This window comes from Nerophis ophidion, linkage group LG18 (assembly GCF_033978795.1).
Source record: "Nerophis ophidion isolate RoL-2023_Sa linkage group LG18, RoL_Noph_v1.0, whole genome shotgun sequence".
Classification (NCBI taxonomy): Eukaryota; Metazoa; Chordata; class Actinopteri; order Syngnathiformes; family Syngnathidae; genus Nerophis; species Nerophis ophidion.
This window is the reverse complement of record NC_084628.1, coordinates 10,462,881-10,479,077: the sequence shown is the minus strand read 5'-3', so window position 1 is coordinate 10,479,077 and position 16,197 is coordinate 10,462,881. Positions and strand designations below refer to the sequence as shown.

At 41.8% G+C, this 16,197-nt stretch overlaps 1 protein-coding gene and 1 long non-coding RNA gene across 3 annotated transcripts in view; one reads left to right on the top strand and one right to left on the bottom strand.

Annotated features, from left to right (window-relative positions):
* fli1 (Fli-1 proto-oncogene, ETS transcription factor) overlaps nt 1-16,197 on the top strand; it is a 129,926-nt gene that overhangs the window by 51,612 nt on the left and 62,117 nt on the right. The window contains exons 3-4 of one of the 2 annotated variants that reach the window (XM_061878742.1): nt 1,688-1,839; nt 2,587-2,790. In XM_061878742.1, coding sequence (XP_061734726.1) covers nt 1,688-1,839; nt 2,587-2,790 — 356 coding nt within the window. Of the gene's footprint in view, nt 1-1,684; nt 1,840-2,586; nt 2,791-16,197 lie in introns of both variants that reach the window. The other variant, XM_061878741.1, reaches the window with a different exon arrangement.
* The window catches only part of LOC133537589 (uncharacterized), an 82,077-nt gene that overhangs the window by 17,015 nt on the left and 48,865 nt on the right, over nt 1-16,197 (bottom strand). The gene's annotated exons all lie outside the window — the stretch shown is intronic.

The following is a 16,197-nucleotide window of genomic DNA, read 5'->3' as shown; positions in this document are numbered from 1 at the left end:
AGAAAAATACCATCTTACATACAATCTGCCTGGTTTTCAAGCAACAACATGAATAAAATCCAGCGGTGTCCAAAAAGCGAGATTTGACACCAAAAACTGAATATGCTGCACGGTTAAATACCAGAAAAATGCAAAAATGTTCCCACAGGTTCAAAGGACCTCAATCGGTGCCTTCCGGGTTCACATGTCGACAATAAATTTAGCCCGGTCGCATCAAACCAATGAAATAGCTGAACATTTCACCGTGGACCAATGAAAATGTTCACACTAAATCAAATGCACTCACACAATTAGTCAGGCACCCATTTAGCCCGATATGGACTCACCCTCATCATGGAAGAAACAACAAAATGCACCCAACACAGCCCAAAAAACAAAGTCTTCAACTTTTTTAGCGCCAAGAGGAGAAAAACGGAGAACACGCTCAATGACTTTTTCTAAAAGGCTACTTACTGTATGCCGTGTCACAGGCACTGTCATTTGTAGTATCATATTACATATAAAATACAATGTTTTGTGTTTAAATTACTGGACTAGACTTGTGCGGCCAATATATGTACAAAATAAAAATATGTCCAAATATTAGGTGGGTGTGGCTTATATTTAGGTGCGCTCTATAGCCCAGCAGATAAGGTATACACCTTTGGGTCCCGAAACATTATCAATCAATCAATCATCAATGTTTACTTATATAGCCCTAAATCACTAGTGTCTCAAAGGGCTGCACAAACCACAACACAAACCACTACGACATCCTCGGTAGGCCCATTAAATGAGATAACTAAAAAAAATACCATCTTACATACAATCTGCCTGGTTTTCAAGCAACAACATGGATAAAATCCAGTGGTGTCCAAAAAGCGAGATTTGACACCAAAAACTGAATATGCTGCACGGTTAAATACCAGAAAAATGCAAAAATTTTCCCACAGGTTCAAAGGACCTCAATCGGTGCCTTCCGGGTTCACATGTCGATAATAAATTTAGCCCGGTTGCATCAAACCAATGAAATAGCTGAATATTTCACCGTGGACCAATTACATTTTTCATTCTAAATTAAATGCACTCACACAATTAGTCTGCCAGGCATTTAGCGCGACATGGACTCACCCTCATCATGGAAGAAATAACAAAATGCACCCAACACAGACCAAAAACTGAAGTAGAAGGACCCGGATTCGACTTCCAGGAGAAGAAAAATGGACAACGCGCTCAATGACTTTTTCTAAAAGGCTACTTACTGTATGCTGTGCCACAGGCACTGTCATTTGTAGTATCATATTATATATAAAATGCAATGTTTTATGTTTAAATTACTGGACTAGACTTGTGCGGCCAATATATTTATTTACAAAACAAAAATATGTCCAAATATTAAGTGGGTGCGGCTTATATTTAGGTGCGCTCTATAGCCCAGAAGATAAGGTATACACCTTTGGGTCCCGAAACTTAAAACAAAAATACAATCTGCCTCTTTTTCAAGCAACAACATTGGTGTCCAAAGACCACCCGAGATTTGACACCAAAAAACTGAATTTGCTGCACAGTTAAATGCCAGGAAAATGCAAAATGTTCCCTCAGGTTCAAAGGACTTCAATCGACGCCTTGAAGTGTGTGTTTTCTTTGATGTTCAGTGTCTTTGCTTGCCATTCAACAACTGCTACTGTCCATTCTTTCCCTTCAGCAGGGAGTCTCCAGTGGACTGCAGTGTGGGTAAATGCAATAAGCTGGTGGGGAGCAACGAGACGTCTCAGATGAACTACGGAAACTACATGGACGAGAAGAACATCCCTCCACCCAACATGACCACCAATGAGCGAAGAGTCATCGTACCGGCCGGTAAGCGAAAACATACAACCTCTAAAGTGGAGTTGATGTTTATGTTCGTGCATAACCGGATTTGATATACAGGAGCAATGACTTGGTGCTGCTGGCTTCTGTTTTGATAGAAGGTTGCCAACGCTGCCCCTTATTTTTATTCAGCGGCGTGCCAACGTTTCATCTCTCCCTCGAGAGTATTGCCGAGTGTGTACAAGTAGAAATATGTGTTGGCTCTGCCAGAGCTATATTTTCTTTTAACAGCTACGGTTAATCATTAAATGTGCGCCATTAAGCTACAAGTGCAGTTTCAGGACTGTAGAAGAACTTGATTCTCCAAAACAATCCGAATAAATTAAGCAAGTCTGAGGAAGGAAGTTGACTCTAAACTGTGACTACCGTAGACATTACACAGAGGCTCTACCGTGACTGCTTTGGATTCCAGATTGTCTGAGCAGCCTATTAAACACGCACTACGGTGTGTTAAGTAAGTCTCTCCAGATGTAACTTGATGTAAGAAATAAAGACTCCGCCTGTCAAAGTCTACTTCACCTGATACATTACCCAGTCCCCCCGCGCTTAAAGGGGGACGGAGAATTATTTATAACAAATAACTAAGCCACGTCCGCGCCTGATAAATCATTCCATTTCCAACTTGTTCATTTTTTCCTATTCCTTCGCCGCCACCAGAGACACGACTCCTAACTCCGCTTCCATCGCTCTCTCTCTTTCAGTCCTGCACGCAATAAACTGTCTTCTGTCCTTCAGATCCTTCATTGTGGTCCCAGGACCACGTGCGCCAGTGGCTGGAGTGGGCCATCAAGGAGTACGGCCTGTTGGAAATCGACACGTCCGTCTTTCAGAACACAGACGGCAAGGAGTTGTGCAAGATGAGCAAGGACGACTTCCTTCGGCTCACCACCATGTACAACGCCGAGGTTCTTCTCTCTCATCTCAATTACCTCAGGGAAAGTAAGTGTCCAAGTGGAAGAATTGTGCAGCAGTTGCATGCATATTGTGACCAACTTTCTTTGACCGCATTTAATAACAAGTACACTATAAGTCAGGGGTCCCCAAACTTTCTGACTTGGGGGCCGCATTGTGTTAAAAAAATTTAGCCGGGGGCCGGTCTGTATGTATGTATGTATGTATGTATGTATGTATATATATAGTGGGGCAAAAAAGTATTTAGTCAGCCACCGATTGTGCAAGTTCTCCCACTTAAAATGATGACAGAGGTCTGTCATTTTCATCATAGGTACACTTCAACTGTGAGAGACAGAATGTGGAAAAAAAATCCAGGAATTCACATTGTAGGAATTTTAAAGAATTTATTTGTAAATTATGGTGGAAAATAAGTATTTGGTCAACCATTCAAAGCTCTCACTGATGGAAGGAGGTTTTGGCTCAAAATCTCACGATACATGGCCCCATTCATTCTTTCCTTAACACGGATCAATCGTCCTGTCCCCTTAGCAGAAAAACAGATCCAAAGCATGATGCTTCCACCCCCATGCTTCACAGTAGGTATGGTGTTCTTGGGATGCAACTCAGTTTTCTTCTTCCTCCAAACACGACGTGTTGAGTTTATACCAAAATGGATACATGGATGATACAGCAGAGGATTGGGAGAATGTCATGTGGTCAGATGAAAACAAAATATAACTTTTTGGTATAAACTCAACTTGTCGTGTTTGGAGGAGGAAGAATACCGAGTTGCATCCCAAGAACACCATACCTACTGTGAAGCATGGAGGTGGAAACATCATGCTTTGGGGCTGTTTTTCTGCTAAGGGGACAGGACGATTGATCCGTGTTAAGGAAAGAATGAATGGGGCCATGTATCGTGAGATTTTGAGCCAAAACCTCTTTCCATCAGTGAGAGCTTTGAATGGTTGACCAAATACTTATTTCCCACCATAACTTACAAATAAATTCTTTAAAATTCCTACAATGTGAATTCATGGATTTTTTTTCACATTCTGTCTCTCACAGTTGAAGTGTACCTATGATGAAAATTACAGACCTCTGTCATCATTTTAAGTGGGAGAACTTGCACAATCGGTGGCTGACTAAATACTTTTTTGCCCCACTGTATGTAATAAAATCCTCTGAAGAGAAGGGAAACCTGCAAAACAGGGGATTTTATAATAAAATATATAATAAAATCCCCTGAAAAGCAGGGAAACCTGCAAAACAGGCTTGTAGGGATGAAACCCTCCCTGGAAACATGTCTGACACTGATCATACATGGAACCTACTGCCACAATCAGACAGTCCGATACCCCATACTCTCTGAACACTCCCCACAGGACTTCCCGGGGGACACGGTCGAATGCCTTCTCCAAGTCCACAAAACACATGTAGACTAGTAGGGCAAACTCCCATGCACCCTCAAGGACCCTGCCGAGAGTGTAGATCTGGTCCACAGTTCCACGACCAGGACGAAAATTCAGTGGCCCCCAGGTAAATTGAGTTTGAGACCCCTGGTCTATAGCGTCAACTCCAAAAGTCTCCTCTACTGTCCCCTGTCCGCCACTGCCCTCCGCTGTGCCGTATTCCACATGCTCCTCAGAAACGAGTCCAGGTGCATCGCCCGGGGAAGCATGCTAGGCCAGTGTGTCCAGGCAACTAAATGTGAGCTTATTACCTTTGAAGAGGCTCTCGGTGGAATCCCGCTTCATATGTTTCAGCTGGGGACCCAAAGCAATTTGCCGCGGCAGTATGCAAATGCTTTTCAAATCAAAAACATACCATGCGGCCAGGCTAATATCGCAGTGATTATCCCCGAGAACTATTGATGAATGCTTTGCGTTCTAAGCTAAAAAAAAAAAAAAAAAAAAAAAAGGGCTTTTAACGGCTAAAGCAGTGGTTCTCAACCTTTTTTCAGTGATGTCCCCTCTGTGAACATTTTTTTTTTATTCAAGTACCCCCTAATCAGAGCAAAGCATTTTTGGTTGGAAAAAAAGAGATAAAGAAGTAAAATACAGCACTATGTCATCAGTTTCTGATTTATTAAATTGTATAACAGTGCAAAATATTGCTCATTTGTAGTGGTCTTTCTTGAACTACTGTATTTTTCGGACTATAAGTCGCAGTTTTTTTTCATAGTTTGGCCGGGGGTGAGACTTATACTCAGGAGCGACTTGTGTGTGAAATTATTAACACATTACCGTAAAATATCAAATGATATTATTTAGCGCATTCATGTAAGAGACTAGACGTATAAGATTTCATGGGATTTAGCGATTAGATGTGACAGATTGTTTGGTAAACGTATAGCATGTTCTATAAGTTATAGTTATTTGAATGACTCTTACCATAATATGTTACGTTAACATACCAGGCACCTTCTCAGTTGGTTATAGGGGACGGCGTGGCGCAGTGGGAGAGTGGCCGTGCGCAACCGGAGGGTCCCTGGTTCAAATCCCACCTAGTACCAACCTCGTCATGTCCGTTTTGTCCTGAGCAAGACACTTCACCCTTGCTCCTGATGGGTGCTGGTTGGCGCCTTGCATGGCAGCTCCCTCCATCAGTGTGTGAATGTGTGTGAGAATGGGTAAATGTGGAAGTAGTGTCAAAGCGCTTTGAGTACCTTGAAGGTAGAAAAGCGCTATACAAGTACAACCCATTTATCATTTATTTATGCGTCATATAACGTACACTTATTCAGCCTGTTCTTCACTATTCTTTATTTATTTTAAATTGCCTTTCAAATGCCTATTCTTGGTGTTGGGTTTTATCGAATAAAATGTCCCCAAAAATGCGACTTATTCTCCAGTGCGACTTATAGATGGTTTTTTTTCCTTCTTTATTATGCATTTTCGACAGGTGCGACTTATACTCCGGAGCGACTTATACTCCGAAAAATACGGTATTTGGAAAAAAAAGATATAAAAATAACAAAAAAATTGTTGAAAAATAAACAAGTGATTCAATTATAAATAAAATTTTCTACACATAGAAGTAATCATCAACTTAAAGTGCCCTCTTTGGGGATTGTAATAGAGATCCATCTGGATTCATGAACTTAATTCTAAACATTTCTTCACAAAAAAATAAATCTTTAACACCAATATTTATAGAACATGTCCACAAAAAATCCAGCTGTCAACACTGAATATTGCATTTTGCTTTTTCACAATTTATGAACTTACATTCACATTATGTTGAAATATCATTCAATAAATATATCTATAAAAGATTTTTGAATTGTTGCTATTTTTAGAATATTTAAAAAAAAATCTCACGTACCCTTTGGCATACCTTCAAGTACCCCCAATTGAGAACCACCGGGCTAAAAGAATATCACAAAGGGTGGAGTGATTGGTGCCGCCACTATTGCTCCCAAAATGTTGTGATGTAATGGGAACTTGTGCTTTAGTGGGTGTCAACAGTTTTTCCCCGTGCACGTTGTCAGGGCAGAGAGGGACGCTTGTCAGGAGTATAACACCCTCATTGTGCAACCTTCTGGATCTGTCTGACCGCCACTAGGCACAGAACTTTTTATTATGGTAGCCGGCATGCTGTACTGTGACTTTGCCCGTTTCTGTTATTATTTGGACCAGGGGTCACCAACCTTTTTGAAACCAAGACCTACTTCTTGGGTACTGATTAATGCAAAGGGTTACCAGTTTGATACACACTTAAATAAATTGCCAGAAATAGCCAATTTACCTTTAATAAATAAATCTATATATATATAAAAAAATGGGTATTTCTGTCTATCATTCCGTCGTACATTTTTTTTTCCTTTTACGGAAGGTTTTTTGTAGAGAATAAATGATGGACAAAGATGTAATGGAACGGTTTAAAAGAGGAAAAATCACGAAAAAAAAAGAAAATTAAATTTTGAAACATAGTTTATCTTCAATTTCGACTCTTTAAAATTCCAAATTTAACCGAAAAAAAATTGAAGAGAAAAACTAGCTAATTCGAATCTTTTTGAAAACATTTAAAAAATAATTTATGGAACATATTTAGTAATTTTTTCTGATTAAGATTAATTTTAGAATTTTGATGACATGTTTTAAATAGGTTAAAATCCAATCTGCACTTTGTTAAAATACATAACAAATTGCACCAAGCTATATTTCTAACAAAAACAAATCATTATTTCTTCTAGATTTTCCAGAACAAAAATGTTAAAAGAAATTCAAAAGACTTTGAAATAAGATTTAAATTTGACTCTACAGATTTTTTAGATTTGCCAGAATATTTTTTATTTTAATCATAATAAGTTTAAAGAAATATTTCCCAAATATTCTTCAACGAAAAAACAGAAGCTAAAATGAAGAATTAAATTAAAATGTATTTATTATTCTTTAAAATAAAAATAAAAAAATTTACTTGAACATTGATTTAAATGGTCAGGAAAGAAGAGGAAGGAATTTAAAAGGTAAAAAGGTATATGTGATTAAAAATCCTAAAATCATTTATAGGGTTGTATTTTTTCTCTAAAATTGTCTTTCTGAAAGTTATAAGAAGCAAAGTAAAAAAATGTAAACAAGTGAAGATTAAGTCTTTAAAATATTTTCTTGGATTTTCAAATTCTATTTGAGTTTTGTCTCTCTTAGAATTAAAAATGTCAAACAAAGCGAGACCAGCTTGCTAGTAAATAAATACAATTCAAAAAATAGAGGCAGCTCACTGGTAAGTGCTGCTATTTGAGCTATTTTTAGAACAGGCCAGCGGGCTACTCATCTGGTCCTTACGGGCGACCTGGTGCCCGCGGGCACCGCGTTGATGACCCCTGATTTAGACCTCGTGCATCGTGGAATCCTCTCCGCTCGCCCCATTTAAAATTGCTTTGGATCCCTTCCAGACAAACAAAACCAAAGAACGCTCCCTTCCCGTGCTTGGACTGACCAGCTTCGGAGCAGCTGTCTGGGAAGCGTATTATTGACACTGGGAAGCCTACGGGGGCAGGAGGAGCGAGCGTTAGTAGCGAGGGAGGCAGACGAGGATGATGGGATAGCCGGAATTCGTGCGGACCCTGCAGGGACAATGATTTGGTAACTAAATCCATTTGTTCGTCATAGACGAGACGTCCAGGGGGGGGGGGGGTTCTACCCCTCTGGATTCACTCATGAAGGCTGGAGGTTGGCCGAGTTTCTCCAATAAAAATTGATGGAGGCGACGATTGAGCCAAGCCTGGATGAATGAATGATTACAGGTCACGTGACGCGTTCATTCATTATCCCTGACCCAGCCCTGAACAGTAGATGGCTGCAATTATTTTACAGACATCTGTGTGCATCATGCTTCAGCTCTGTTTATTGAACCTCTGATTAACATTCCACACAGTCATTAAGTCCTGAATGTAGACCGGCCGCAATAGCCGGGACGTACTTCCCCGCCCCGCGGCCATCTTGTATCCAAACACCGCCGCTGATACATCATCCAGGTACTCGGTGCCATTGGCTGGAACAATGAGAACATGTGTCCCGGGCGAAGCAGCTGCTCGCAGTAACAAGCCTGGTTGCCAGTGTAATATCTTGGCTTCATTCGTAGTCGCGGATTTTTATAAATGATGGCTGTCCGCAACCCAATGTGCTTTCAATTTGGGGGGCGCAATTGGAGAATTTGTTCAAATTAGTCTGTCGGGGAGGGACTGTGGACTGTTTGCTTTATCGCACCCACGTAGGGCGGTTTGATACCACATGTGCTGGGAACAGAGCGCGGCGAGGGGGAGAAAAGAGGAGACGTTTCAGCAGTATCAAGAGAAAAAAAAAAACAACAACTGTGGGTATGACTAAGGCTGCATTCACACTTGAGGTCTGGATCAAAACATTAAAAAAAAAAAAAATACTTGGTGTGCACTTTGGTGTGATTCGCTGTGTTCATGCTGGTAATTTTGTCCAAGACCAAAGACTGTGCAGTAAAGAACAAATTGGCCAGCTTTTTTGGCTTATTACTAGAGATGTCCGATAATATCGGACTGCCAATTAAATCGGGCAATAAATGCTTTAAAATGTAATATCGGAAATTATCGTTATGAGTTTCAAAATGATCGGTATCGGTTTCAAAAAGAAAAATGTATGACATTTTAAAACGCCGTAGGGAGAAGTACAGAACGCCAATAAACCTTTAAAGGCACTGCCTCTGCGTGCCGGCCCAGTCACATAATATCTACAGCTTTTCACACCCACAAGTGAATGTAAGCATACTTTGTCAACAGCCAGGGTGGCCGTATAAACAACTTTAACACTGTTACAAAAATGCGCCACACTGTGAACCCACACCAAACAAGAATGTCGAACACATTTCAGGAGAACATCCGCACCATAACACAACAAATACCCAGAACGCCTTGCAGGACTAACTCTTCCAGGACGCCCATCTCAACCTCCTCAGGCTCTCTCAGGGAGAGCATGTCCCAAATTCCAAGCTGCTGTTTTGAGGCATGTTAAAAAAAAATAATGCACTTTTGTGACTTCAATCAGACGGCGTGGCGCGGTGGAAAAGAGGCCGTGCGCAACCCGAGGTTCCCTGGTTCAATTCCCACCTAGGACCATCCTCGTCACATCCGTTGTGTCCTGAGCAAGACACTTCACCCTTGCTCCTGATGGGTGCTGATTAGCGCCTTGCATGGCAGCTCCCTCCATCAGTGTGTGAATGTGTGTGTGAATGGGTAAATGTGGAAGTAGTGTCAAAGCGCTTTGAGTACCTTGAAGGTAGAAAAGCGCTATACACGTACAACCCATTTATCATTTATTCAATAATAAATATGGCAGTGCCATGTTTGCATTTTTTTTCCATAACTTGAATGGATTTATTTTGGAAAACCTTGTTACATTGTTCAATGCATCCAGCGGGGCATCACAACAAAATTAGGCATAATAATGTGTTAATTCCATGACTGTATATATATTCGGAATAGGTAATTACGAGTTGGACAATATCCGAATATCGGCAAAAAAGCCATTATCGGACATCTCTACTTATTTCGTGGCACCATTAAAATGTTTCAAAACAAAAATCATTCCAAAGATGCTGCAATTTAGACAACACATTTAGACAATTGGGCTACGTTCACACAGCAGGGTCTGATGTCCAATTCGGATTTATTTATTTTATTTTGTCGAATTCAATCTCTTTATGTGGTTGTCACATTACAAATGGTAAATGGTAAATGGGTTGTACTTGGAACAAAGCGCTTTGACATTATTTCCAAATTCACCCATTCACCCACGCATTCACACAATGATGGAGGGAGCTGCCAAGCAAGGCGCTAACCAGGACCCATCAGGAGCAAGGGTGAAGAGCAGGTGGGTAAAGTGTCTTGACCAAGGACACAACGGTAGTGACTAGGATGGCGGAATCGGGGATCGAACCTGGAACCCTTCAGTTGCTGGCACGGCCACAAACAGCTGTACCGCCCCGGATTTGAATCAATGCTTTTTTTCTAATCTGTTTAATCGATAAATTGTTGCAGCTCTAGAACTAATTGTTGGTACTTAAAAAAAAAAGATATTAATGTGGTAATAAAGTTGTTTACTTTTAATAAATACATCTTTTTTTAATCAAACATTTAACATTGATCCGACAATAACAACTGTGTTGTTTTCTTACACTTTTGAGTCTCATTTACTAATATGTATTCAGCTCAGCTTGTCCTGTGTGTGTTGCCATAGCCATTGAGTTGAATGTGCCAGTATTGTCTTTGGTTGAGTCCTACAAAATGTTTGTGCTCTAAGTATTGCATTTATTACACACCAGATTTTTGATTGTGGCGTGAATCTTAGTTGTAGTTTGGATCACCAAGTTTGGAGGTGTTGAAATTGCCATGTACAATCGCACAATGTCAAAATCAGTAGCACGTATACAACATATCCAATGTAAATTAGCACATACTGATAAGTGAAGGATTAATTTGTATCAGGAATGTTTGTTTGGTTGGTAGAAGCAGTCTGCTATGAATACACGTGTTTGTCTATTCCTAAAGATGTCCGACAATATGGGACTGCCGTTATTATCGGCCGATAAATGCTCTAAAATGTAATATCAGAAATTATCTGTATCGGTTTAAAAAAGTAAAATGTATAACTTCTTTAAAACGCCGCTGTACGGAGTAGTAAACGGACGTCATACTTGCCAACCCTCCCAATTTTCCCGGGAGACTCCCGAATTTCAGTGCCTGTCCCGAAAATCTCCCGGAGCGACCATTCTCCTGGATTTCTCCCCATTTCCACTCAGACAACAATATTGGGGGTGTGCCTTAAAGGCACTGCATTTGCGGGCCGGCCCCAATCACATAATATCTACGGCTTTTCACACACACGAGTGAATGCAATGCATACTTGGTCAACAGCCATACAGGTCACACTGAGGGTGGCTGTATAAACAACTTTAACACTGTTACAAATAAGCGGAACACTGTGAACCCACACCAAACAAGAACGACAAACAAATTTCGGGAGAACATCCGCAACCGTAACACAACATAAACACAACAGAAAAAATACCAAAAACTAGGGCTGGGCGATATATCGATACACGTGATATATCGCGGGTTTGATATAGAAAATGACTATATCGTGATATTTGAGTATACGTTCTCACGCAGTTGCTTTTAGCTGCGGGCATTACACTACAGGCTCTTCCCACTCCTTCTTGTGTCTCCTTTTCAATGACAGTAAGCGCAGGTTCTTACATACGTCACGCCATACGTCACATACGTATAAGCCCTCGCGTAGCAGAGAGGTAGCATGGGTAATGTTAGCTGTGATGCTAGCGAAGCCGTGAGAGTGGAAATACGAGAGAAAGAAGGTGCGAATCTGGTACCAAATGAAATAATTAATTACCAAGAAAACCAGGGTCCATCGTCTGGCGGTGGTTTGGCTTCAAGCGGGAAGATGTCGAACAGACAACTTTAATTTGTCAAGCGTGGGTAACAAGCGTTGCTACCAAAAGTAGTATTACTGCTAATATGTAGCATCATTTGAAAAGTCACCTGCTAATAACTGTTTACTAAATACACTTTTGGTTAATTGACTTAGTTGTGATTTCCCTCTCTGCATGAAAATTTTAAAGTAGCATATATTAATGCAGTATGAACAAGAATGTTTTAATGTAGACACAGAAACATCAAACTGCTGTATCAAGTGTTCATTCAAGGCTAAGGCAACATATTGAGGATTATATATATAGCGATATGGCCTAAAAATATTGAGATATTAAAAAAAGGCCACATTGCCCAGCCCTACCCAGAAACCCTTGCAGCACTAACTCTTTCGGGATGCTACAATTAGCATCATGCTCTCTCAGGGAGAGCATGTCTCAGATTCCAAACTGTTGCTTTGAGGCATGTCAAAAAAAAAAATGCACTCTGTGACTTCAATATGTAGCTGAGATAGGCGCCAGCGCCCCCCGCGACACCAAAAGGGAATAAGCGGTAGAAAATGTATGGATGGATGGACTTCAATAATAAATATGACAGTGCCATGTTGGCATTTTTTTCCCTAACTTGAGTTGATTTATTTTGGAAAACGTTACATTGTTTAGGGCTTCACGGTGGAAGAGGGGTTAGTGCGTCTGCCTCACAATACGAAGTTCCTGCAGTCCTGGGTTCAAATCCATGCTCGGGATCTTTGTGTGTGGAGTTTGCATGTTCTCCCCGTGAATGCGTGGGTTCCCTCCGGGTACTCCGGCTTCCTCCCACTTCCAAAGACATGCACCTGGGGATAGGTTGATTGGCAACACTAAATTGGCCCTAGTGTGTGAATGTTGTCTGTCTATCTGTGTTGGCCCTGCGATGAGGTGTCGACTTGTCCAGGGTGTATCCCGCCTTCCGCCCGAATGTAGCTGAGATAGGCGCCAGCGCCCCCGCGACCCCGAAAGGGAATAAGCGGTAGAAAATGGATGGATGGACTTCAATATGTAGCTGAGATAAGCGCCAGCGCCCCCCGCGACACCAAAAGGGAATAAGCGGTAGGAAATGGATGGATGGATGGACTTCAATAATAAATATGACAGGGCCATGTTGGCATTTTTTTCCCTAACTTGAGTTGATTTATTTTGGAAAACGTTACATTGTTTAGGGCTTCACGGTGTGCAGAGGGGTTAGTGCGTCTGCCTCACAATACAAAGGTCCTGCAGTCCTGGGTTCAAATCCAGGCTCGGGATCTTTCTGTGTGAAGTTTGCATGTTCTCCCCGTGAATGCGTGGGTTCCCTCCGGGTACTCCGGCTTCCTCCCACTTCCAAAGACATGCACCTGGGGATTGATTGGCAACACTAAAATTGGCCCTAGTGTTTGAATGTGAGTGTGAATGTTGTCTGTCTATCTGTGTTGGCCCTGCGATGAGGTGGCGACTTGTCCAGGGTGTACCCTGCCTTCCGCCCGATTGTAGCTGAGATAAGCGCCAGCACCCCCCGCGACCCCGAAAGGGAATAAGCGGTAGAAAATGGATGGATGAATGGATACATTGTTTAATGCATCCAGCGGGGCATCACAACAAAATGAGGCATAATAATGTGTTAATTCCACGACTGTATATATCGGTTGTTATCGGAATCTGTAATTAAGAGTTGGACAATATCGGAATATCGGCAGAAAAGCCATTATCAGACATCCCTATCTAGTACCAGACGTTACGTGATGGTCATCAAACATTTCAAAATAGGGCACCTTTTGATTTTGCGTGAATCGATACCTGGTAGTGAAGACGGAATTTTTTTCGGTACGTATAAAAGTAGTGAATTTGGCACCCATTCCAATCCTCACTTAACAAAAAGAACCTTATAGTACGAGTTCATCGAATGCAACAGAGTTCCTTTTCCCCAAGGAAGCAAACATGTCTATTATGAACGCAGGGTAGTGAAGACGGAATTTTTCGGTACGTATAAAAGTAGTGAATTTGGCACCCATTCCAATTCTCACTTAACAAAAAGAACCTTATAGTACGAGTTCATCGAATGCAACAGAGTTCCTTCTCTCCAAAGAAGCAAACATGTCTATTATGAACGCAGACACAATAACAATAGAAAGTCAGCTTACTCACTTTGAGCATGGAAAGTCTCTGAGTCATGACTGAGCACCAGAAATACTGTCGCTATTTCTTGTGTATCTGGATGGATTACAGTGGGAGTAAAGAACAAAAAAACACACACACAAAAAAAAAAGAGCTGCACCACACTGTTGCTGAGTGGGGGACATTCTCGAGCCCTCAATAGTTTATACAGACCATAAACATCTGGCCTTGAAGGCTGAGTAGGGAAAACGTTTCTCCCTCCCTTTCAACCCTCGCAACATTTTTATTGAGCTCCTCGCGCATGGGTTTTCTTTCTATTGGCAGGTAATCATTGGTGTGCAGGGCCTGGCCGCGCGCCCTGTTCTGTTAGCTGTCTGCTGCTAGCCGTGCAACGCCGCAAACAGAGCTACTACGCAGCTGCTCGCTTTCAAAAAAAAAAAAAAACGAGGGGACATCAGACGCTCAGCGCTACCAAGAATTTATATCACTTTTGCAATAAGTGGAGATGCAGATGGCTCCTGCCAAATAAGAATGTTGATATTGGACAATTGGATAAGCAGTTGGACAGACCCCGTGGCGAGTTACAGTGTATTCCTGCTTTTCTCTTCAACCTATGAGGATTATCCACACATTTTTTTTTTTATAAGGCTCATCCTGTGCACAGTCAAGGGGGGGCTTGGAGCCTATCCCAGCTGACTTAGGTTGACAAGCAGGTAAACTCCAGAACCAATCAGCAACAGGGCTGGACTACCAATTTTTCATGTGTTAATGGGTTTGTCCAGGCCTAGGCAATTATTTTGACTCGGGGGCCACAATTAGAGAAAAATATGTATCTCGGGACGGTATATCTATTTTTCCATCCATCCATCCATCCATTTCTACCGCTTATTCCCTTTTGGGGACGCGGGGGGCGCTGGCGCCTATCTCAGCTACAATCGGGCGGAAGGCGGGGTACACCCTGGACAAGTTGCCACCTCATCGCAGGGCCAACACAGATAGACAGACAATCAATCAATCAACCAATGTTTATTTATAAAGCCCCAAATCACAAATGTCTCAAAGGACTGCACAAATCATTACGACTACAACATCCTCGGAAGAACCCACAAAAGGGCAAGGAAAACTCACACCCAGTGGGCAGGGAGAATTCACATCCAGTGGGACGCCAGTGACAATGCTGACTATGAGAAACCTTGGAGAGGACCTCAGATGTGGGCAACCCCCCCCTCTAGGGGACCGAAAGCAATGGATGTCGAGCGGGTCTAACATGATACTGTGAAAGTTCAATCCATAGTGGCTCCAACACAGCCGCGAGAGTTCAGTTCAAGCGGATCCAAGACAGCAGCGAGAGTCCCGTCCACAGGAAACCATCTCAAGCGAATCAGCAGCGTAGAGATGTCCCCAACCGATACAGGCGAGCGGTCCATCCTGGGTCCCGACGGGCGGTCCATCCACACTCACATTCACACACTAGGGCCAATTTAGTGTCGCCAATCAACCTATCCCCAGGTGCATGTCTTTGGAAGTGGGAGGAAGCCGGAGTACCCGGAGGGAACCCACGCATTCACGGGGAGAACATGCAAACTCCACACAGAAAGATCCCGAGCCTGGATTTGAACCCAGGACTGCAGGACCTTCGTATTGTGAGGCAGACGCACTAACCCCTCTCCCACCGTGAAGCCTAAAATATCTATTTTTAGGAACACTAAAACAAAACCTCACAATTATTTCTGATTGAACACTAAAAACGTTATGACGGACCGCCTTAAAAAAACGTAATGGATTTTTACATTTTTCTATGAATGATAAAACACTGAATATTGACAAAATACAAACGTCACACCCCCTTTTGATTGACATATGTGAAATGCGACAAAAATGCAACAAACAATGAAATATGAACACGAAGGGTACAAAACAAACCCACCTATAATCTGATATATCTGATATATCACTAAGCTTTAGAACTTTGTTGTGAAAATCTCCTTCCCCGTCTGTGGAAACGCTCCCCACCCACACTGCTTGGTGCCTCGTCTGAGCTGCTGTGACGTCGATTACCATCAATCAATCAATCCACTTTATTTATGTAGCACATTTAAACAACTATAACGTTTCCAAAGTGCTGCACAGCCATGTTAAAATCAATATTAGAAAAAACAATATTATGCTCCACCAATGACTGAATAAAAACAAAATCATAGTAACTAATTAGATGACCATAGTTACTCATTAGATCAGTCATTTTCAACCAGTGTGCCGTGATAGATCGTCAGGTGTGCCGTGGGAAATTATGTAATATCTCCTAATTAACCATTGTCGGGTGCCTGCTGTAATAAAGTGCGGCAGAAAATGTAATACTCTTCTATTTCAGTAGGTGGCAGCAGAGGGCGATAAATACCTGTAAGG